At 35.5% G+C, this 25,067-nt stretch overlaps 3 protein-coding genes across 3 annotated transcripts; all 3 read left to right on the forward strand.

The window, feature by feature from the left end:
- Positions 1-1,139: 1,139 nt before the first annotated feature.
- Positions 1,140-3,318, forward strand: LOC111372080. The gene is made up of 3 exons (XM_022994251.1): positions 1,140-1,408; positions 2,655-2,726; positions 2,855-3,318. Exons 1-3 carry the CDS (start codon positions 1,225-1,227, stop codon positions 3,148-3,150), a joined length of 552 nt encoding a protein of 183 aa, XP_022850019.1. The 5' UTR covers positions 1,140-1,224; the 3' UTR covers positions 3,151-3,318.
- Positions 3,319-5,488: 2,170 nt separating this feature from the next.
- On the forward strand, positions 5,489-15,750 carry LOC111372448 (serine/threonine-protein phosphatase 5-like). Its single transcript, XM_022994805.1, has 6 exons — positions 5,489-5,589; positions 12,223-12,521; positions 13,509-13,526; positions 13,645-13,745; positions 15,214-15,288; positions 15,403-15,750. The coding sequence occupies exons 1-6, from the start codon at positions 5,489-5,491 to the stop codon at positions 15,460-15,462; spliced, it is 654 nt and encodes a 217-aa protein (XP_022850573.1). The 3' UTR covers positions 15,463-15,750.
- A 1,040-nt stretch (positions 15,751-16,790) lies between these two features.
- On the forward strand, positions 16,791-18,519 carry LOC111372081 (protein TOO MANY MOUTHS-like). The gene has a single exon (XM_022994252.1). It carries the CDS (start codon positions 16,845-16,847, stop codon positions 18,192-18,194), a length of 1,350 nt encoding a protein of 449 aa, XP_022850020.1. The 5' UTR covers positions 16,791-16,844; the 3' UTR covers positions 18,195-18,519.
- Positions 18,520-25,067: the final 6,548 nt, after the last annotated feature.

Raw genomic sequence — 25,067 nt, forward strand, 5'->3', positions numbered from 1 at the left:
CAATGTATTCATAAAGAACACAATAGGGGGGCTGCGATATGTAACCAAGGAAAGAGGAAGACAAGTTTCAACTCGAAGAGAGAAAACACAAGAAAAGTCAGCTGCCTCTCTTCACAATTGCACACACACGACTTCTTTCACAATGAGGCCAATATATAGATTTAGGATGTAATAATAGTGGGCTCATGAACCAACAAATGGTAAAGGGACTGGAACACAAAAGATAACCATCCAAAAAGTAAATGGGTCGTAAGCAATATTAACTAAATTAAATTGCCCTCAAGTTATTTTTCAGGTTGAACCAATTGATTGATTGTGTTGATAGATATTTCACTCATTAGTCGAGGCCTATGAAATATAATTCAAACCGTTTAACATCATCATCCGAAATTTATTGTGTATCAAAATCCAACAGTATCCACCATTTAGGAGCAAGAGCATTTTCGTCTCTTCGATTTTCTTGTTTGTCAAGTTCTAGCAAGTAAACATTGTGTGTAAATATGCAATTACTGTCCTTTTATGATTGACATCATTTCTGGAAGGATTAAACCCCCTGTCCCCGGCCCTGTTTTCACCCCTGTCCCCAAGCCGGGACAAGGAGCACGATTGTTTTTGGAAATGCAATTCGCTTAACATCTTGTCTGTATTTTTGTACTCTTCAAGTACTAAATCAAATCCGATCAGAACTGCAAAACTACAAAACATCAAAGCTACGAGTATATATATTCTACATTCAATAATTTCAAATGCAAAGAGCAGAATTCAATATACAGAACAAAGTTTGTAAGAAAAATCCAATCACTCGATTCAAAAGCGGGGTTAAAACTAAACACATAAAAACATTTTGGCCATTTCCATAAATTCAGTGATAAACCCTGAAGCATAAGAATGATGATGATCCTCACTCTCTAAAATAGGTTGTGCTTGGTCTAAATTACATAATTTATGTACCCTTACCAAGAATTTTCCCTCTAAAATATGCACACGTGCTATTGTAAAAGGTGAGTACACCCTATCTACATTCCAAGGTTGTCATTTATTATTAGAGTGATTTGGCTGCTTCGGGAAGATACTGGACCCACAGGAAATATTTGTGGAGGATCTAATTTCTTGAACTCAGACTTAAATTGAGGTGTCCGTTTATCGAATTATTAGCAAGTGAAATGGAAAACCAAAAGCTTCCAACTTTAGAACTAGAAAATCTCAGAACACCGAAATTATCCCATGGCCCTGAATTTTGGTACTGCTTCTCTACACCCAAAAATCCATTCACTGAAAATTCGATATAAGAAACATCCCTTGAAGCTCTATGAAACTTCCACTCCATCTCCATCTTCTCTGAACGGAGCTGCTTTCTCTGAAGGAGCTGAAAGTAGAGTCACAGAGGAGGAATCCCCTGCTTATTATGGTATCTTAGCATTTCTTGACATTGTTTAACCTTCTTCGTTTTGTTTTTTTTTTTTTTAAATTTTGTTTTGGAGGAAAACCCAGAAAATTTTACAGGAATAATGATTTAAGAAACTTGGGTTGTTGTTGATTAGATGGTTTTTAGTGAGTGATGTTGATGATTTTATACTATTGTTATATGCACTTGAGAAATAAGTGTAAATAACCAAAAAAAAAAAAAAAAAAAAAAAAAAAAATAATATCCAGTCGCTGTAGATCTCACTCTTCCTTTTTGGTTTGAAAAATAGAAAAATATTTCATCCCTATTATATGCCTTTTTCTTCATTGTTGGCGATAGAGTTTCAAATTTTGGGCTATTTTATCTTTGAAAGATCTGCCTTTCCTTATTAGGTAGGGTTGGCAATGGGTCGAGCCGGCCCTTAATGCCAGGAGCTCGTCTATGTCGTTGAGCTTAAGCTTTTAGACGAAGTGGTTATAGAGTTCCATCGCTAGAAATGGAGAAAAGAAAAGGATTGTATCAATAAAATACATTTCAGATGGCATAGTGTTAATAAAAGGCTCCATCCTAATTTTAGGATTAAGCCCTGATTCCAATTTATCGAGCAATAATGAATGAAACAAAGATTAGAAATGCACACATTGGAACACAGAGGTTTAAAGTGACTTATCTCATGGAATTTACACTATAACCAAAAATGAGTACACAGTGGAGATCTCGCGCTTCTCTGTCTTTTCTCACACGCTAAGCAAAACAAACACCCCTCAGATTCTTTTATATAGTGTAGGAAGTTTGGGAGAACTAATGCTGAGAAATAAATGCCCAATACATCTCTTTAAGCGCATAATATAACTAGGTTCCACTCAATCGAACACTTAAATTTTTTAAATGATATGAGGGGTATAAGTCATTCCAAATGGTTCCCTTGTCATGAAGTTAAAAAGTAACCAAGAAAAGGGTGATAGTAGTAAATGTTGATGAAGATATAAGTCATCACTTATCAGGATAGATGACATAAATGCTGTTTGGGCATTAGATTACAAGTCTAAATGTTAAATTGAGGTGAAACCACATAAATATCAGACATTACTTTTTTAATTTATGGCTTTACGATTGATGATATCCACATGCTTCCTATTAAGCTGTATTATCAGTTCTTCTCAAGATCTTTTGTGTTCCTATCCCTTTCTTATAGAAACTTAATTTGATTTATCAGACTAATGTCTTTCTAATACCCTTTCAATTTAAGGATCGTCATCTTCTGCCAGGGTGCAACTGGATCTGTTGGAGCAACTCACTTCTGGTGGCTCCTCTGTTAATGGTATTGCCCAGTTTGGACTATAGCACATCAAATTTAGGTTTCCCTTTCCTTTCCTTCTTCCCAAGATGGAGATATTTACTTCTATTAAACATGACCCTAAGTAGCTAATTTTGGTCATCACTTGACAGGTTATGAGAGTGATGGTAGTTCTGATAAACTGACTATACGTAATCAACTTGCCAAATTGGTTGGAGATCGTGATGATGATTTCAGCGTTCCACTGGGTAAAAATCTGAAGAAGTTTAGTGCCAAATTTTTAACTATTTCTCAGAGGAGAAATATCAAAAGACAGGCTTACTTGAATGAAGTGTCTCGAAGGAATGATTCGGTTTTCTTTGCCACTATTGGAGCATTTGTCCTTTTTCCACCTCTTATCATTTTAGGAATTGCTATTGCAACTGGTTATGTGCAGCTATTTCCATGAGATAAACTCTGTACATATTGTAGAGATATCACAGTTCCTTGTATTCATATAATCAAATTAGTCTGACAATCAAAGGGCACATTTTTGGATATACAGATCCGTTATGACCATTGCATGTAGCCAACAATTTTGGTCAATTAATAGTTTGATATTAGAAATTTTCTCAAAGGTCGTTTTTGCATTTTATATCTTTTATGCTGTTACAATATGAAGATGAGAGAACTTCGAGACGTTGAGAACCATTTGAGGAGAAATCGTCCTCTTTTTTTCTCTTTTTTTTTTTTATTTTTTATTTATTTTTTATTTTTTATTTTTTTGGTCAATGATGTGTTTGTCTGCACTATATTCATATTCACTATTCCATTGTTGTATACCAGAAATTTGCAGGCGCTGCTCACTTTATGTTGACATCCAATGGAATACAGGCTCGTTCTTATGCATATCAATATGCGATTCGATTGTATCCAGGAGTAATAACCAAGAAATGAACACTGATTTTAGTTATTGAACTCCACATTAAAGTTTACATGACCAATGTTATGCCCTAAATCCAATTAGGTTGTAAACACTTTTAATATGTTTAATGTATTTAAATTTTGGCAAGGTCTATTATTTATATAAATTAATTTTCTGATAAATAATATTGAATAATAGAGTTCGAAGATTCAAGTTTAACTGATTTGTTAATCACAATATTCTGTAGGTGTTATGCCTTAAATCCAATCGATTTAGGTTGTAAACACTTTTAATATGTTTAATGTATTTAAATTTTGGCAAGGTCTATTATTTATATAAACTAATTTTCTGATAAATAATATTGAATAATAGAGTTCGAAGATTCAAGTTTAAGTGATTTGTTAATCACAAGGAGTGGTGATTGTGAGATACAAATTACGTAGGATTGGATCTTGAATAATCCGTGGTCGTAAGTAATAACGAGATGCGGATATCGTTATTATAGATAGACCATCACGTGTGGCATTTCCTACTTATGAAGTAAGTATCTGATCTCACAAATTAAAGTGTGGGGACATTTAAATGAATACGTGGATGTTTTGTTATAAAACAAAATATTGAAGACCCGCTAAGAGATTCCACATAGATAACTATTTGAGTGTCAGTGGTTAATCTCTAACGTTCGGTAGTGGAACTTGTCCTATGACTTGAGGTTATCATAGTGCCTTGTATGAGGACAATCATGCTTTGACGTTGTTGGATGTTGCTCTACCAAGATTTGCTAATACGGCATCGTTCGGATACGTCAAAAACCATATGAAGATTGTGAATGACCAATAGAGGATTCGTCACTCTTAGATAGTAAGAGATCGTGATCTGCATTTTGTTCAATTAAGTCAATAACGAAATCCTTGGTCAAGGTATACATATAAGTCGAAAAGGAGTTTTCGACTTATATTGACTTAATAGTAGAATGAAATATATGATCGATAATCGAGATTGACACACTTCCATATCTCGTAATTGATCGGATCATATTGACGAATGAACTATAGTTTCATGGTAAACGAACAAGTTTGGTTTTGTCATTCTACGTGACATTTCCCGTCATATGTGTTGCCCTGATACATTGCTAGATATCAATTTGGGACAGCGAGTGTGAATTTGTGATAAATTAAAAGGGTGTTTAATTTATCAGATTTGATTATATCAAAATAATATTTCACATCGTTAGGTATCATGGTCGGGAACCTGATGGGTCACACACAAAAGAGAATTGGAAGATTGCAAATTGCCAATTAATTAATTTAACAATCGCTGGATAAATTAATTAATTGGATTGGTTACTTATAGCCCTGAATTAATTAATTAATTAATTCACAAACCTGATTTAATTAAATGGATTAATTAAATATTGGATCGGACCGGGTCAAGCCCGTTTGGGCTTATATAAATACATGGCTAGGGTTTTAGATCTATAGAGTTTTCATGATTCTTGCTAGCACAAGAGGAGAAATCCTAACAGTTGCAGTCTATTCTCTGTGTGGAATTCATTGAAGGCTGGACAATTTGACAGTTGTGGGAGACAGATTCAAGTTGTTGGAACAAAGATAACTTAAAAGAGTTTGCAAATTCAAGAAAATGTATAATTTTCATCACAGTTCTTATTTAAATACAAAGATGAATTCTGGTGGGAATTGAAATTGTTTTATATATATAAAAGTCTATTATATTAATAATATTGAATATTAAATTTATTGTTTATTATATATATATGTATATTTTTTTATTTATTTATTATTTTTTTTTGGATCAAGCGAGCGGCAGCCATCGTCGCACGCACAGCAGCACGCAACTGCCTGACGGGTCGCTGCAGACTGCAATGGCGCCTGCAGCGGCTTCGTTGCCGCTACAACAACAGCGCCTTAGCTCTGCTATGGTGGCGAGGCAGTTCCTCGTCGGGTTTTGGGCAAGTAGCGCCAAGTAAATAAAAAAAAAAAAATTCTTAGGGTTTTGGGGAAGATTGGAGGTGGGGGCTCCTATTGCAATTAGTGTAATTGCAATCCCCCGCCTGCAATTTCAATTGGGGTCTTTTTCAAAATTTTAAATTCCGGGCCTATCATGCAATTTGCGAAATTGAGGGACTTGGCTTTCAATTTTAGTTTGGGTCAATTTGTAATTTCAAAAGATGTTTTAAATTTGTATTTTAAAATTGGTTTTAAAATGGTGTTTTAATTGGGTTTGACCCATACCCTAAATTTGGCCCAAAATTAAAATTTATTTAAAATTTGACGACTTTTATATTTTTGTTAAAATTAGATTTTAGCTTAAATATTTAATTTTGACCCTAAATTGAATTTTATTTTATTTGGGAGTTTTGTCCTAAATTAAAATATTAATTCAATTTTATTAGAGTTTGACTCTAATATTATATTAATTAAATTTTGATTTCAATTAATACTCCTTCCCAATGCAAATTAAAATTTAGAATAGGACTCTAATTTAATGATTAATTAAAATTTGATTTTGATTAAATTACTTCGTCAATAGTTGTGGAATTAGAATTGGATTCTAATTCGGGATTTAATTAAAATTTGATTTTAATTAAATAGGCCCGCGAATTAAGTTAATTAATTGATATGATTAGTTTTGATGACTATAATTGCTAGATTTATGAGACTTTGCATATAATATTATATATTATACATAGGAAACATTTATGTGATGAATGTTTAATTATGGATGATTATGGACTCGACTATATGGATGTGTTGAATGGTTGATTTACTTCTTCTTATTTTATGGGCCTGCGAGCCCTTAATTGTTTTGGACCTGCGAGTCCGCTATTGTTGTTATGGGCTTGCGAGCTCTTTATTATATTAGACCTACGAGTCCATTGTTGTTATTATTATTATGGGCCTGTGAGTCCAATTTCTTTTAGACCTGCATGCCAACTAATATAGGATATATGTTGCAGCTTGACTAATTGAAGGCGCAAGAAGAAGTGAAAACTATGGAAATGGTGCACTGATGTTGATCCAATGTTATACCCCTTAGGAATTGACCAACTAATCTTCCCTTTGGCTCGGAAAAATTAGATAGAGCAAGTCCATACTATTATTTATATATTTGTTCGCATGGTTGATACATGATTTTATATATATATATATAATTACTTGATGAGATCATTACATGTTAAATCCCTCGTTAAAATATTAAGTTACTATTATTTGCCTTCCACTATTATAGTGAAAAACGAGAATCATAAATCTAGCTTGTTGAGTACACTCAAGACTGGTCTATTAGGGATATGTTTAACACTATGAAATATTTGATATTTCTGAATGATGAGTTCGACTTGACTAAAATTTATCTTTTGTTGAGTACACTCGAAACATGTTAAGCTAACACATAAGATGTGTGAAGACAAAAGAGTTGTCAGTTTAATGATTTGGGAGTTGTATGGAGATACAATTGATAATAATATCTATCCAAATCTTTTATTAAGATTTGTAGAGTACACTCAAGATCTTGATACAAATAATGGGATCCCAGCCCACTGGAAATCAAATGTGGATTCCAATAATTTATGTATGAGGGTCATGAATTCCTTTTAAACAGTGGGAGCACGTTTAATTAAAATCCATATGGAATTTGTGCAAATGCATTATAATACATATTGATTCTATAGTTTTCGTCATTTACAGTTTTTGAATCATGAGTAATCATATGAATTTGAGAGGCATACTGGATGCCAACAAATTGACCGGACCAAATTTTCTCGATTGGCACCGTAATTTGAGAATCGTTCTCAAGCATGAGAAAATTGGGCATGTCCTTGAGCATCCCTTTCCAGAGGTGTCTACTGAAAATTCCACTCAGGAAGAGGTGGCTGCTTACAACAAACACAGTGATGACGATAACACTGCAGCATGTGTGATGCTTACAGCTATGTCACATGAGTTGCTGAAGCAACATGAGGGTATGGATGCTTACACTATGATTTTTCATCTCAAAGAGTTGTATGATAAACAATTTCGTGTGGAGAGGTATGAGACCTCTAAACAACTATACCGTGCAAAATGGTGGAGGTATCTTCAGTCAATGCTTATGTACTGAAAATGATTGGTTTTATTGAGAAACTAGGTTCATTGGGTTTTATCATGGATCATGAACTAAGTAATGACTTGGTTTTACAATCTCTGCCAGATAGTTATTCACAGTTCATTATGAACTTCAATATGAATAAGATCGAATGCACACTCCTTGAGTTGCTTAATATGCTTAAAACTGTGGAGCCCAATGTCAAGGCTAGCACTGGGCATGTCTTAGCTATTCATTCCTCCAAGGGCACTAAGAGGAAAATCAAAGGAAGTTTTAAGAAAACATCAAAAAGGCTAAGGGCAATAACAAAGCAGTCAAAGCAGGCAATGACAATATCAAATCTGATGACCCATGCTATCACCGTGGAGTAAAAGGTCATTGGAAGAGGAACTGCAAGGCTTACCTCGCTAGCTTGAAGAGAAAGAAGTTTTCTGAAACTTCTACTTCAAGTATTTTTGTTATCGAGGTTAATATGTCTACTTCATTAGCTTCTTGGGTATTAGATATTGGATGTGGATCTCATATTTGTATAAATATGCAGGGACTAAAGAGAAGTAGACCACTGCAGAAAAGAAAAGTTGACCTGCGCGTGGGGAATGGAGCAAGAGTTGTTGCATTAGCTGTAGGGACATACTTCTTACCACTGCCTTCGGGCTTAGTATTATTTCTATTTTGTTAAGAAATTGCTATTTTGTTCCCGTCATTACTAAAAGCATTATTTCTATTTCGTGTTTGGATATGAATGATTTTTCAATTAATGTTAAGAACAATCGTTGTTTGTTTTATAAAGATAAGATCTTTTATGGTTGTAGTGTGTTGCAAAATGGAATTTATATTCTTGATACTGAGTCATCTATTATAAGTATAGAAAGTAAAAGATATAAAAGTGATAATCTAAATAATACATACCCCTGACATTGCAGACTGGGTCATATCAACGACAAATACATTTCCAAGTTACATAAAGATGGATGCTTGGGGTCAACTGATTTTGAATCATTTGACAAATGTGAGTCGTGCCTGTTACCAAGTTCCCTTTTAGTGGAAAAGGAGAAAGAACCACAGAACTGCTGGGACTAATACATACTGATGTATGTGGACCCATGTCATTCACCGTCAAAGGTGGTTTCTTTTACTTCATCACATTCACTGATGATCATTCTAGATATGGTTATGTGTATCTGATGAAATTCAAGTATGAAGCACTTGAAAAGTTCAAGGAATTCAAACTTGAAGTAGAGAAACAGACTAGTAAAAATATTCTTACGCTGAGATCAGATCGATGTGGAGAATATTTAAAATGAAAATTTTTAGATTATCTAAAAGAGAAAGAGATTCTCTCGCAATGGGCTCCGCCATATACACCATAACATAATGGTGTATCTGAACGGAGGAATCGCACTTTGTTAGACATGGTGCGATCAATGATGAGCCATGCAAACATCCCAAAATCATTATGGGGTCATGTACTAATTGCTGCGTGCTACACATTTAATCGTGTCCCATCTAAATCGATCGACAAAACTCCATACGAGCTATGGAGAGGAAAAAGACCAAATTTATCTCACATGAAAGTTTGAGGTTGTGACACTTATGTAAAGCGAAATGAATCAGATAAGCCTGAGGCTAAATTTGATAAATGCGTATTTGTGGGATATCCAAAAGAGACAATTGGATATCAATTTTATAATCCCGTTGAGAAGAAGGTGTTTATCTCAAGACATGTCATATTCCTAGAGAAAGAGTTTATTCTAGGAGAGGGTAGTGGGAGCAAAATAGAAGTTCAAGAAGTTCAAGAATCCACAGATATTGTTGACCAATTAGATGAACTTGAGTCCAATCCCACACCTATTGACGGACAGACTCTTGATCAAAATGTAGAGACTGCTGAGGACACTACAGCTCAGCATAAATCAAGTAGGATCATTCGACCTCCCAGAAGGTATGAATTCACGATTACTAATCAAGTATTATTAGTCAAGGATGATAAACCTACAAATTACACAGAAGCGAAGTCAAGTGTTGACTTGAAGAGATGACAAGAGGCCATAGAATCGGAAATGGACTCGATGTATGAGAACAAGGTTTGTACCTTGGTCGACCTTCCATGTGGGATAAAATCGATAGGTTGTAAATGGGTTTACAAGAAAAAGGTCAATGTGGATGGAAATGTCCATACATACAAAGTAAGGCTAGTAGCGAAAGGTTACACACAAAGACAAGGCGTTGACTTTGACGAAACCTTTTCGCCTGTAGCCATGCTAAAGTCTATTCGAATTTTGATTGCAATAGCTGCATACCATGATTATGAGATATGGCAAATGAATGTCAAAACTGCTTTCCTTAATGGAAATTTACAAGAGGAGGTGTACATGACACAGCATGAAGGTTTTGAATTCAAAGAAGCCAACAAAGTATGTAAACTAAATCGATCCATTTATAGATTAAAGCAAGCCTTGAGGAGTTGGAATCTTTTTTGATGAGACAATCAAAAGTTTTGATTTTATCAAAAATGAAGATGAACCGTGTGTTTACAAGAAGACAAGTGGGAGTGCGGTCGTATTCCTAATATTATATGTCGATGACATATTATTAATGGGAAACGAAATCCTAATGCTTCAATCGGTAAAATTATGGTTGTCAAAGAATTTCTCCATGAAAGATATTAGAAAAGCAACTTATATCTTGGGAATTAAGATTTATAGAGATAGATCTAAAAAAATATTAGGCTTATCACAATCTTCATACATAGATAAAATCTTGAGAAGATTTAATATGGAAGAGTCCAAGAGAGATTTATGTCCCATGTCACATGGGATTTACCCCTCAAAAGATATGTGTCCTAAAATACATGATGAAAGGAATCGCATGGATAAGATTCCTTATGCTTCGACGATAGGATCTATCATGTATGCGATGCTATGTACGAGACCAGATGTTTCATATGCTCTAAGTGTTACGAGCAGATTTCAAGCAAACCTTGGTGAGAAACACTGGATAGCGGTTAAGAGTATTCTTAAGTACTTGAGAAGGACTAAAGATGTGTTTTTGATCTATGGAGGAAATGAACTAAAGATTCATAAGTATACTGATGTCAGCTTTCAATCTGACAAAGATGATAGCAAGTCTCAATCAGGATATATGTTTACTCTAAACAATGGAGCGGTTAGTTGGAAAAGTTCCAAACAGGAGACAACCGCTGATTCAACAACAGAAGCCAAGTACATTGCTGCTTCTGAAGCAGCGAAGGAAGTTGTCTAGATCAAGAAGTTCATTAATGAACTGGGAGTCATTCCTAGCATTGTTGATCCCATACCTTTGTATTGTGATAAAAATGGAGCCATCGCACAAGCGAAGGAACCGAGATCTCATCAACGATCCAAACATTGCTAAGGCGATATCATCTCATCAGGGAGATTATACAAAGAAATGACGTAAAGATAGAGCGAGTTCCCACAGATGACAATATTACAGATCCATTGACAAAGTCGTTGTCACATCATAAACATGATCGTCATGTGGACGATTATGGTATTAGATACATGAGTTATTGGATCTAGTGCAAGTGGGAGTTTGTAAGTGTTATGCCCTAAATCCAATCGATTTAGGTTGTAAATACTTTTAATATGTTTAATGTATTTAAATTTTGGCAAGATCTATTATTTATTTAAATTAATTTTCTGATAAACAATATTAAATAATAGAGTCTGAATATTCAAGTTTAAGTGATTTGTTAATCATAAGGAGTTGTAATTGTGAGATACAAATTACGTAGGATTGGATCTTGAATAATTCGTGGTCGTAAGTAATAACGAGATACGGATATTGTTATTGAAAATAGACCATCACGTGTGACATTTTCTACTTGTAAAGTAAGTAGCTGATCTCATAAGCTAAAGTGTGGTGACACTTAAATGAACACGTGGATGTTTTGTTATAGAATAAAACATTGGAGACCCGCCAAGAGATTCCACATGGATAAACTACCTGAATGTTAGTGGTTAATCTCTAACGTTCGGGTCATGTCTCCATCAGGTCATCCCTCCTTTTCTTTTGGCTTTGATATTCTTCGCATGTGTACTTCTGGTGGCTTCATTTTAATGATTATACACGGAGTAAAACATTAGAGCTTATTGTAGGTAGACATCTGTAAATTTATGTCCCTCTCAATTGACAAGAAACATGAAAGTATAGCGTTCAAACTCAGTAATTAGGTTGCCAATTATATTTTGTTTTGATCTCTACAAATCAAATTTCACATTAGTTCTTTTAATGTGTTATACTGGGTCATATTTGAGTTAAATGGCAGTTTGACAGTGTTCACTAGCATTTTCATTTAAAAAATGGCATGAAATGGTGAAATTTCTAGGTATTAGCATCTTTGTCATTTTTTCCACTTGTCTAAACCATGTCTAAATTCATTGCATATGTATCTATTGAGTTGTAAGTTCTATTCGTTGGTTGTACTATACATTTATGTTTTCCATCTGCATAAGGGATCTAGCCTTGTAGCCTTTCTCAGAATGAAGCACTGCTTTTTATCAACTTCTTTGAACTTTCAGCTATATACCTTGGTCGAGGAAATCATGAAAGCAAGAGCATGAATAAAATATATGGTTTTGAGGGTGAGGTCAAGTCCAAATTAAGTGATATGTTTGTGGAACTCTTTGCGGAAGTGTTCTGTTGTTTACCTTTGGCTCATGTTATAAACGAGAAAGTTTTTGTGGTTCATGGAGGCCTTTTCAGTGTTGATGGTGTGAAGCTCTCTGACATAAGAAAAATTGATCGGTTCTGTGAGCCTCCTGAAGAGGGTAAGCTTCAACTCAGTTATTTATTTTGTACGTTCATTTTTCCTTTCCGGCTACTGATGCCTTATTATTCTAGAAGGTTTTTATCTGTAAATAATCCAGTTATAAGAAATATCATCTTATTATTCTATAAAAAATTGTTGCAAGGATGTTTTACCTTTTCCCAGGAACAAATATGATTTATGAATGCAGCATGTAACATTACCACTGTTTCTCATTTTGTCAAAGTATGTGAAAAAGATGCTATTCAAGCCCTCTTTGTTCTTTTAGCAGTCAAAGAATGATACTTTCAATATTCTTGTTGATTGAATTGAATGTCAGTACTTCTTAAGGTAATAATACCCAATTCTTGGGCTTTAATATCTGGTGTTTTAAGCCCTGGGTTCTCATAGTGGAAAAAGGGAAAGCAACTGGATAGATAGAACCTTATGGGTCGTGTGTCTGGATCCAGAAGCATTACTGTCTCTTTTCATTTAGTCAGAAACATGCTAACTAGTATAAAAATTAAGACAACATTACTAGGAATTTGTCACTACTTCAATGGTCGTGTCAGTTCAGTTTTATGCCTGTTTAATTCGTATGCTAAACTTTGACATGTTAAGGGTATTGGGATGTACTAGAATCTCAAGTCATGTGTCTCATGCAAGAAATTCTTCTAATGTGCCATTTTCTTGTTTCCTATGTACAAGGGGGAGAGTTTGTAGGGGGAGAGCAGTAGGTGTAGGAGTTTTCAATTGTTAAACCATTCATGGAATAAGCTAAGATGGTGGATATACTGGGATCACCGCAGTAAAGGAGATTGTTCTGCCTGAATGGATTCCATTTTTATTTCTGGCCATTTCCTTTGATCTTTTTTTTATTTTTTTTATTTTTTTTTATGCCAACAAGGTTGATGTGTGAATTGCTCTGGAGTGATCCACAACCTCAACTTGGGAGGGGACCCAGCAAACGTGGTGTTGGTCTTTCATTTGGTGCAGATGTAACTAAAAGATTTTTGCAACAAGCTAGGTAATTTTCTCAATTCCTTACATGAATTGCAGCCTCATATTTTACTTGCAGTTTTAAAATGTCTCGGGTTTTTCATATTCAAAACATAAGTGGTTTAGCAACATGATCTTATTAACAGATTTAGTAGTGCGGTCACATGAAGTGAAAGATGAAGGTTATGAGATTGAGCATGATGGTAAACTTATTACAGTCTTTTCTGCTCCAAACTACTGTGATCAGGTAATATGATTATCACTTTCTTTTTTCTTTTTTGGATCGGTAAATGTAAATTTCATTGATCAAAACTTTTTCGTCTTATACTTGGGCTGTCTAGTATCTTTGATGCCAGTGTCGTCGAATTATATTTTCAATTTTGGAACTCAACTGTGCTCAATAAATGTTGGCAGTTGTAATATTATCAATTCATTAAGCTTTTCGATCATTCCTTGTTTGTCTTAACAAAGAGCAGTTTTCCCTTGAACAATTTTTTAAGAGGCAGTAATACCTGTGCTAATTTCCTCCCCCCATTTAATTTTCCGGGAAGAGACACAAATGAGAGGAAAACTTAAATGGTGATATAAAGTCAAATTGCATCAAATCTGAAGATGTCGAGTGTGGTCCTGCATATGTCGAAACTAAACCTTCTGCACGGTGCCCCCATGTTTCTTGTAAGAATTAAATGCCAAAGTAAATAATATCCAGCGCTCGCTGTCTGTTTATGAACTTGGAGGAACAGGATGCCCACACTCCACTTGATATCTAACATATAAGCTAATTGCTTAGTTTTTCAATTGTGTAATGTACAAGTGTATATTGTGAGGACCTTCATCTCTTGCCATTCACTGGAATGCTGGGAAAGAATCATTATCCATAAACTCTTGAATTTTCTGAGAAGCAAATCCACCTATAAATTAACCAAAACAATTGATTAGTGTAAGGATTTGCAAAGTAAATTGAAGAAAATCAAGACCAAAATCTGAAAATAAAAGGAACGGTTTTCCCCTTTATGATTCGGCTCAGAAACTTGATCCACACCACAAAGGTATTTTCAATTTGAAGGCCATTATCAATCACACAGATAGATTCACAAAGAAAAGTCAAGAGAAGATTGGTTTGCACTAAGCAGGGAAGTTTTTCTTCCTCTTGGTTTTGGCTCTCGTTTTTGGTGTGTTTAATGGAAGGGAAGAGTCTCCTATTTATAGGCTTATAGGAGTGGATGAATTTCACAGGAGTCTTCAAGATTAGATTGAATAAAAACTGCAAGATTATATCCAAACTGAAAGATAGAACTCATCCAACAAAATGAGATAAAATTGGTTTGATAAAGATAACGATAATATTTATCCATCTTTTCATGTGAATTTCAAATTCCCTCCAAGTTGGGTATTGGGTATCTAACCCAATGGGTTGATTACCTCTAAATACCCAACATAATTGGGCTACTTCAATTGTGGTGTGGATTTAATTCTTCAATCCTGGGCTTATAGCCTATGAAGTTAAAACGGGCCTCGGTTTTTCATCATAGCCTAGGGGATTTGGGCATCACTTACCAATCATGCCCAACATTTTCTTTGCGAATCTTAATGCTAAACAGTAAATAGAGCAATGTTCATTGATCTAAATCTACATAATTAATTAACCAATGAGCAGCGTATTGTTGAATTTTAAAACTTTATGGCTAACAGTAAATCTTCTTTCCTCAGTGCAGATGGGAAATAAGGGTGCATTTATTCGTTTTGAAGCCCTTGATCTGAAGCCAAATATCGTTACTTTTACAGCAATGGTTAGTGTATCAGCATTGGCATGTGTCCCCTTCATATCCCTCCCTATTTTTCTGGTGGTCGAGATTTGGATTTCAATTGTCATTTTGACACTGAAGTTTATTGATGAACTGCAGCCACACCCTGATGTCAAGCCAATGGCATATGCCAATAACTTTCTTCAAATGTTTTCGTAATGCATCGCCAAACTTGAACCGCCATTCTGTTTTTACTACAGAAGTACAATGTGGTCACCGAAAGTGGTTGAAGAAGAGTTGGTTTATGACACGGTAAACAAATTAACCCTGAATCTTGGAACTCTTGTGAATTTCCCTTGTATGGACTTAAAAATTTAGATTATGTTGTAAAAGTCAACTTAAGGAATGACATTGTTTACGATGAAGTGATGAACAACCACTTAATTGTATTCGTATTTATTTTGATGTATGACAATGTTGTCAGATTTTCATTTGCTGTGAATATTTCGAATGTTGTCAATAATTAATTTATTACTTTCCCTTTCTCCAATTCTTGTAAACACATTTGGATTGCTGATGACACATGGGGTGCTTATAAGCCCCTGTTTGGCTTAGCTAAAAATAAGATTTTTTTTATAGATTTTGATAAAAGTTGATGAAATATATGATTGAAAAGTTGACAAAAGTTATGGATTCTATGAATATGTGGTTGAAGATGAGTTTGAGGAAAAATGAGCTTTTAAAAGAGGTCCGAACAGCGAATAAGTTGTTCTGGGTATTAAATGCTGGCTTTAAATTAAGTTCCTGGCTTGTGTGAAGAAATGCGTATAAGATCTTTATCTGGTCAACATTTTTAGAAATGCATTATGCTGTTTCACTATATGAATAGCAACTTCATCCAACTTTTAAAATATTTCATGAAATAATTTCTGGTAACAAACTATTTTTCTGCTTAATTATTTATTAAAAGTTATAAATGTTTCGATTTATTTTTTTTCTTCCTTGTTAAATTTATTTCTTAGTTTGGTAAAATGAGTTCTCTCTGTACATGTTTGTAATTTATTTATTTTTTTAAGTAACGAAATGTTTATGTTTAGGTTGTCATTTTTTTGACTATCAACCTTTGTCTTTGGGTTATTTAGTGTCTTTTTATATAGAAATCATTCGTGAAAATGTATTTTTTCTCTCAAGTTCATATACTAAAATGAAACTCCGATTAAAAAATTAATAATAATAAAGAAGAAAAGGGGAGACAAAAATCTTCTTTAGTTAGGGAACTTGAGCGTGCAATTGAGGCTGTAAAAGAAAATTTTGAACCCACAAGTCATTATTTCCAAAGTGATGAAACTTGAAGCTACTTTCGTGTTGTCATAGCCATCAAATCTGATAAAGAAACCTACTCCTCTCCCCCAACCCACCACCTGAAATTTGTATATTTGTGACCCTACCTTGGCTTCAATTTCTCACTCAAAATCATGACCCCAGACATCAGATAAATCACATCTTTGCACAACTCATTTCTCTCTCGGACAGGCGTGAACCAATTCTAAAGCTGCACAATTAGTCACTCTTCTTTACTTGTTCGCAGACCTCAACACAAAATGTGCCGTTCATTCTCATTCTTCTCTCTTCCCCTGGTCATTTCTTTTCTTTTAATAATCTCTTCTGTCTCAACAAATCGAAATGCAAGCGAAAACCATCCCGACAAGAATCTGTTTCCTAGTGACATGAATCCACTCGAACTAGAAACCTTGTTCAAGATTATGAAGTCTGTGTCATCTGACAAAAACTGGAGAAGTTCACACCCAAACCCATGTAATCCAGGCTCTTCTTGGCTAGGAATTGAGTGCAAAACAGGAATTGATAACCATTTTCATGTTACCAGGCTTGATTTTGGAACCCCACCAAATCCAACTTGCAAGAACACTGCCACATTCCCTTCAGAAATCTTTGAACTCCCAAATCTTGAATCAATTTTCATTTTCCAGTGTTTCGCTCATACACAGACGGCAATTTCTTTTCCGAAGAACAAGATTTCTATTTCTTCTTTACAGCAGCTTAGTTTGAGAGAAAATTCGGCACTTATTGGCTCAATCCCTCCTCAAATTTCTTCTCTTAAATCTCTTCAAATCCTCACATTGTCACAAAACATGCTAACTGGGCTAATCCCGGTTGAACTTTTCAGTTTGAATTCTCTTTTACATCTTGATTTGAGTTATAACAGGCTCACAGGCACGATCCCGGTCCAAATTAGCAATCTCAGGAGCCTTTTAGGCCTGGATTTGAAGCTTTTGGTTCTTCAAAAGCTGGATTTTAGCTCTAATTCACTCACTGGAAGCATTCCGGACAGCTTTCAGCTGCTGAATTCCTTAATTTTTTTGGCATTAAGTAACAACAAATTACACGGGAGGTTTCCTAGGGGCCTGACGGGGCTTCAAAATCTGCAGTACTTCATAATGGATGACAATCCAATGTTCATACCATTGCCCCTGGAATTTGGTCATCTCAGAAAATTGCAAGAACTCAGGCTTGCTAATTCGGGATACTCTGGCACAATCCCTCCAATTTACTCACAGCTAACGAATCTAAGTGCCCTTTCGTTGCAAAACAACCGATTAACTGGAAAAATTTCTACTGCGTTTGGCAATCTGTCTCACATATATCATCTGAACTTGAGCAGAAACTTTCTGGGTGGTGTTGTTCCTTTCAATTCAAGTTTCTTGAAAAGGCTTGGCAGAAATTTAGATCTTAGTAGCAATCCAGGGCTCTGTTTGAGTCCATCAGAAGCATTTGGTGTCAATGTTGGAATTGATGTTTGTGGAAGTAATAAAACTGCATCTTCTATAAGGCCACTGAAGAATTCTGAATCTCCATTTCAATGCCCTAAACCAATTATTCTTACTTCTTTTTGGGTTTTTCTAGCATTGCATCACATATTGTTTTCTGTTTAGTGGATTCCTTATGCTTTCTTATAATTAGACTAATGTTTATATTGTGATTTTCTGTTGATCAAAATGTACTTAAAAGTGGCTTTAAGCTACTGATAGAGCAAGTCCAGCAGTGCCAGATGAAAGGATTTCACTATTCAGTTACAAATAATGCAGTCTCAAGTCATCAATGCAATTGTACAATTGAGCATTCATTTTTTTTCTCGACTCTTCTCTGATCCCAAGTGGGGTTCAAGTTTTGGCATTGTACTTTATTGTAGGGACTAATGTCTGCTGAAGTAACTTTTAGAGAAACTGAATTAACCCGTGCACAGGTTTTGAACTTGGATGCATAACTGCATACATTATGTTAAACCTGATATAAAGGTTCTTAATCTATTATGGATAAATTTTCCGACAAATGAGTAATTTTAGATTATTCCGAAGAAATTTCTTCATTAAAAATTGGCCAAATGTTTTGTTTCTCAGTTCTGAAAAGGATATAACAAAGGAAAAAAAAAGGTTTGCTTTCAGTGAGAATATCTCAAACTCATATCCACTGTTCTGTAATCTTACTGTGAATTTGTGATATGTGAATTTTCAGTTCACTGTCTGAGCAGCTTTCGTCACTTTTGAATCAGAGACCATGTCTTGATTAAAAATGAAAATATAATAGAAAAATAAATTGAGCATAAGTCCACTTATCAACCAAAATTTGAAAATATAGACCTGTGGATTCATGACATCACAAACCTTTTACTTTTTCTCTGGATCAACTTCTCTGCTCATTTTTAAAGTATTAAGCCAGCAGGGCCTAAATCTCGTACGATAAAGCAAAAACAAGAAAGAGAAAAAACAATGGGATTTGTTAGAATTTGCAAGTAAGTGGAGTCCATGATGAAACAAGACATTCAGAGGGACCGAGCACAAGGACACTTGGGAGCCTGGAGCTGGATCCCACTTTTTGTTTTACATTCAAATTTACTTTTAATTTTCTTACTTGTGCTGTCTTATGTTTTAACATCACGCCTTCTCTTGCTGCCTTGTCCCATATTTTCTCTTCACCCACTGAATCTTTTTTCTAGATTATAAGTGATAAGTCATTTTCTATATACCTGAAAACTTTTTCTGTAATCATTTTTAACCATTAGCCAGAAATGCCAATGGTGATTGTAAGGGAAAAAATATGGTCAATGACATATCATTATCTTGATAATGATACTGTTTCGCGCGAGTTAGTCGCTAACAATTAAAAAGGGATCAGTCGATTGTGTAAAGGACAAACCTCTTGAAACAAAATCCCAAAAAGGGGTGTTTTTATTGGCGATGACCTTACAATTGGAAAATAAAACAGAATGCCTCCAAAGGCGCAAGCACACAAGTTACTGAAAAGAAGTGTTTAAATTTAAACTAAGAAATGTAAAGTTACATATTCTCTGTTTGAGAGTGTTTGATTCGGAGTCATTTGCTCCATGTCTTTTCTTCCTTTTATACTCCTTGGATGATTTCTTCGTGATCAACCGCTTAAAAACTGTTTGATCGCTCTATAACTGCCCACTTTCTTCATAGTGACCAACTTGTCATGGAATTGCCTTCTCTAACTGCTGCCATTACTTTTTGTCGTTCAACCGTCTTCAATTGAATTCCTTGAATCGTGGAATGTGATAGGGTTACTCAATAACTGCTTCATTAACCGCACATTTGGGTAACCATAACATCTTATGTTTGCTAAGATCTTGGACGACTCGAAGGTTTGGGCGAGAACAGGGTCACAGTTCTGGGCGACTGCATGGCAATCCATTCGCTCAAATCTTGGGCGACTTGTAACCTTGGACGATGGTATTATCGCGTTCATGGGCTTCCCTATTTGGGCCTTTATCCTGCATTGCCTGATTGGACCGTTCTTTGGGCTATCTGATTTGGGGATCCTCCAATTGGGCTTCATTCCTTGGACTATTCGATTTGGGCTGAACTTTTGTGTGTCAACTGAAAACGTGTGTTATATTTAGTTATTTTAGCATAATATGTAATTTCCTATTATTGTAAGTTTCCTATTATTTTTAGGTTTCCTTGTAGTAGTATAAAACCTGTTTTTTTACTTTCTTTGAAAACCCAATTTTGATGGCTTAATAGATTTTGGTTCCCTCTTTATTCTTCTTCTCTTTCTCTTCTCTTTTCTTCTTTTTGAATTGATTCAACATATTGGTTTGAGATTCATTATATTGTTATCATGGTATCAGAGCCTATAATTGAGTGAAATTTGTGAAATTTCTATTTGGGTCGTGCTGAAATCAAGATAGAAATCAGGCAAAGAAAGTTTGTATGAAAAACCTATTCGACCGCATCTTAAAATCAAGATTCCGACTAAATTGGAGATCCATTAAGAAAACAGAGACCAGATCCTTGTTCAGCAGGTTGAGACGAAACATCCGGTCAGGCGCGTGTCGGTGTTTGGCGGCGCGTGGCGGTGGCGCGTGAGGACCACGCGCAGAGGCGGTGGTGGCGCGTGAGTCGTTTTTTCTGGGTTATTCCAAAAGGTAGTTTGTTACTGACGAGTGTAACTTTTGTAAACAAAAAGGACATTGGAAGTCTCAATGTCCAAAGCTATTGAAAAAGCAGCAATCTCAATCACAGCAGCGATCTTATCGTCCCAATGCTAACATAGCTGCCACCATGCCACCTAATGATTCATCCATACTTGGAGCACCACCTTCATCCAATCCCATGTTGACGGACTTAGCAAAGCAGTTTCAGAAATTCTTAGCCACACAACCGCATAATATGTCAGCCTCCACTCATATAGGTTTGTTATCACAGAATCACTCAGGTATTTCTTCCTCATAGATCTTTGACTCTGGTGCTTCCAAACACATGTCGTCTAATTCAAAACTCTTTAATGACTTGCGTCCTTCCAACTCATCTATGTCTGTTATGACTGCTGATGGTACACCATTACCTTTAGCAGGTGTTGGTTCAGTTAATACATATAATTTGTCACTGTCAGATGTCTATTGTGTTCCAACTCTTACTTTGAATCTTATCTCTATTGGTCAATTGTGTGATTCTGGATACTTAGTTCAGTTTTCTTCTACTGGTTGTCATGTGCAGGATCCTCAATCTCAGAAGCTGATTGGGATAGGCCGTAGATAAGGTGGGTTATATGTTCTGGACAATCTAAGATCATCACACGTTGCAGCCTCTGGTGTTGATTTGTCATCTTTTTCTTTGAATTTATCGTCTTCTAGTTTTTATTTGTGGCATTCTCGTCTTGGACATTTTTTCGCTAATCGTTTAAAATTTTTAGTTTCTAAGGGTCAATTGGGAAATATATAAACTCATGATATTTCTGATTGTAGTGGTTGCAAATTAGCAAAATTTTTTGCTTTACCTTTTCCTCGAAGTATTTCTCATTCTGTTGCACCATTTGATCTTGTTCACTCTGATGTGTGGGGACCTGCTCCAGTTACTACAAAAGGAGGGTCTCGATATTATGTGTCCTTTATTGATGATTATAGTCGTTATTGTTGGGTTTATCTTATGAAGCGACGATCTGACTTTCTTTCTATTTATCGATCATTTAGAGCACTTATTAAAACTCAACATTCAACTGTAATCAAATGCTTTAGATGTGACTTGGGTGGAGAGTATACTTCATTCGAATTCTCTAAATTGCTTGCTCTTGACGGTACAATTCATCAAACCTCTTGTACTAATATCCCACAACAAAATGGTATTGCTGAACGAAAGCATATGTACATTGTGGAAACTGCTCGTTCACTTCTTTTATCTGCCAAAGTTCCCAGTGAGTTTTGGGAAGAAGCAGCTCTTACTGCTATTTCTTTAATTAATAAGATTCCATCTTCCCACAATTCAGGTTTATCACCTTTTGAAACATTGTATGGGCATCCTCCGGATTACTCCTCATTGAGAGTCTTTGGTTGTACTTGCTTTGTTCTTCGTCCTGAAGTTGAACGTAATAAGTTGACATCTCGGTCTGCTATTTGTGTTTTCTTGGGTTATGGGCAAGGGCAAAAGGGTTATCGTTGTTTCGATCCCATTAATAATAAATTATATGTCTCTCGTCATGTCGTGTTTCTTGTGCACATTCCATTCTTCTCCATTTCTGATAATACTCATAACGTGACCAAAACTGACCTCATTTATATTGATCCATTCTCTGATGATATAAATAATTCACCTTCCCATACGCCATGTACTATTGATTCTTCATGTCCTGCAGGTACACATGCTTCAGATCATGCTACCCCTTCTCCTTCTATGGCTTTCCAAGCACCGCCTGAGATTGTTGATCCAGCTCCTGCTTCATCTCTTCCTCGTTATCCTCAACGTATTCGTAAGTCCACTCAGTTACCTGATTTTGATTATTCTTGTTATTCTGAGTCCTTTTGCTATCTTCTAACATCCATTCATAAGTTAGTTGAACTATCTTCCTATAAAGAAGCTATTTTGGATCCTCTTTGGCAACAAGCTATGGCTGATGAACTTTTTGCTCTACATCAGACAGACACTTGGGACTTGGTTGAATTGCCTTCAGGTAAACATACTATCGATTGTCGTTGGGTTTATAAGATTAAAACCAAATCTGATGGTTCGATTGAACGCTACAAGGCTAGATTGGTTGCTAAAGGTTTTAATCAACAGTATGGTTTGGATTATGAGGAGACTTTTGCTCCTGTTGCCAAGATGACCACTGTTCGTACACTTATTGCAGTTGCATCTGTTCGTCGGTGGAGTCTTTCTCAATTGGATGTTAAAAATGCCTTTTTAAATGGAAATCTTCAAGAGGAGGTTTATATGGTTCCTCCTCCTGGTCTTTCTCACACTCCTGGATTTGTTTGCAAACTCAAGAAGGCACTTTATGGCCTCAAACAAGCACCTCGTGCCTGGTTTGAAAAATTTTCCACTGTTGTTAGCTCTCTTGGTTTTACATCCAGTCATCATGACTCCGCTTTATTCTTTAGATGCACTTCAGCTGGTCGCATTCTATTATTGCTATATGTTGACGATATGATTATTACTGGTGATGATATTGATGGAATTGCAAGTTTGAAATCAGAATTGCCTTGTCGTTTTGAAATGAAGGACTTGGACACACTGTCTTATTTTTTGGGGATTGAAGTTGCTTCTTCTCCTAGAGGTTATCTTATCTCTCAGTCTAAGTATACTATGGATGTCATTGAGCGTGCTCGTCTTGCTGATAATAAATCTGCTGATACTCCTCTTGAGTCCAATGCTCGATATTCATCCTATGATGGTGTCCCATTGATTGATCCCACTTTATATCGCACTATTGTTGGATGTCTAGTTTATCTTACCATCACACGTCCTGATATTGCTTATGCTGTTCATATTGTTAGTCAATTTGTTTCAGCTCCTACTACAGTTCATTGGGCAGCAGTTGTTCGTATTTTGCGTTATCTTCGTGGTACATGCTTTCAGAGTCTTTTGTTTCCATCAACCTCATCCTTAGTGCTCCGTGACTACTCTGATGCTGATTGGGCCAGCGACCCCATTGATCGCAAGTCCACTACGGGTTTTTGTGTATTTTTGGGTGATTCACTTATTTCTTGGAAAAGTAAAAAGCAGACTGTTGTTTCCCGCTCCTCTACAGAAGCAGAGTATCGAGCTATGGCATCCACCACCACTGAGATTGTGTGGTTGCGATGGAAACTTGCAGACATGGGTGTTTCTCATTCCTCCCCAACTCCCATGTATTGTGATAATACTAGTGCCATTCAGATTTCTCACAACTTTGTGTTCCATGAACGCACAAAGCATATTGAGATTGATTGTCATCTGGTTTGTCATCATTTGCAGACTGGCACCATTTTCCTACCTTTTGTTTCTTCATCGTTGCAGCTTGCTGACTTCTTCACTAAGTCTCATCCGGTTCATCGTTTTCGCTTTTTGCGTGACAAACTTTCGCTGCTTCTTGCTTTAGCATCTTGAGTTTGAGGGGGGATGAAAATGTGTGTTATATTTAGTTATTTTAGCACAATATGTAATTTTCTATTATTGTAAGTTTCCTATTATTTTTAGGTTTCCTTGTAGTAGTATAAAACCTGTTTTTTTACTTTCTTTGAAAACCCAATTTTGATGGTTCCTCTTTATTCTTCTTCTCTTTTCTTCTTTTTGAATTGATTCAACATATTGGTTTGAGATTCATTATATTGTTATCATCAACATATACCTTTTTATGATGATATAATTTTTCAAGATTGAACTGAATCCCAACATTTTAACTCGTTGGCACTTCAAGAAATGAGTCAAACTTCTCCGTGCTTTTAGATTCTTCGGCATGGTTGATGACCAAATTATTTAAAATACTGTCTAATGCTGTAAGTTCTACCTTCGATCCTTACCAAACAGCCCATTATATTCTATGTGGATAAATTTTCAGCTCTCCTTTTTAGGAGAATCTTCACATGTTTTCTTTCCCCCTTGAAGAGGACAATGTAATGTTTGGCATTTGGATAGAAAACAGTGGACTGCCTAAAGATAAGCGACTTTAGAAGAATTGAAGAATGATAAATTAATTTATAAAATTACGACAAATTATTATCTTTTTCGTGCAAAATAGAAAAATATTAATAATACAAGGTATTAACCCCCGTTTTGGTCCACATTAAAATCTAAATCTTAATCTAAGTCAATAATTAATTTTAACTACACGTTTCATGAGATCCACAACTTTTTAATTACACATTTCATTAAATTTTATCAAAATTTAATAAAAATATAATTTTAATCGCCACCAAATAAGGGCTAAGAATTCAAAAATGAAAAGGAGGACAGTGTTAATGGATTTAGGCTAAAGCCTATATGTACCAGTTGTCGCTCGCCAGGCCGGCCGGGCATGGCTCAGGCATGGGCTAT

The sequence above is a fragment of the Olea europaea genome, chromosome 23, assembly GCF_002742605.1.
Source record: "Olea europaea var. sylvestris chromosome 23, O_europaea_v1, whole genome shotgun sequence".
NCBI lineage: Eukaryota > Viridiplantae > Streptophyta > Magnoliopsida > Lamiales > Oleaceae > Olea > Olea europaea.

Coding starts and splice junctions, on each gene's coding strand:
- LOC111372081 (XM_022994252.1), top strand. CDS start 16,845: ATGTGCCGTTCATTCTCATTCTTCTCTCTTCCCCTGGTCATTTCTTTT.
- LOC111372448 (XM_022994805.1), top strand. CDS start 5,489: ATGGCGCCTGCAGCGGCTTCGTTGCCGCTACAACAACAGCGCCTTAGC. Junction 13,746..15,213: donor CTCCAAACTACTGTGATCAG/GTAATATGATTA, acceptor TCCTCAGTGCAG/ATGGGAAATAAGGGTGCATT. Junction 15,289..15,402: donor TCGTTACTTTTACAGCAATG/GTTAGTGTATCA, acceptor GATGAACTGCAG/CCACACCCTGATGTCAAGCC.
- LOC111372080 (XM_022994251.1), top strand. CDS start 1,225: ATGGCCCTGAATTTTGGTACTGCTTCTCTACACCCAAAAATCCATTCA. Junction 1,409..2,654: donor GGAATCCCCTGCTTATTATG/GTATCTTAGCAT, acceptor TTTCAATTTAAG/GATCGTCATCTTCTGCCAGG. Junction 2,727..2,854: donor TGGTGGCTCCTCTGTTAATG/GTATTGCCCAGT, acceptor ATCACTTGACAG/GTTATGAGAGTGATGGTAGT.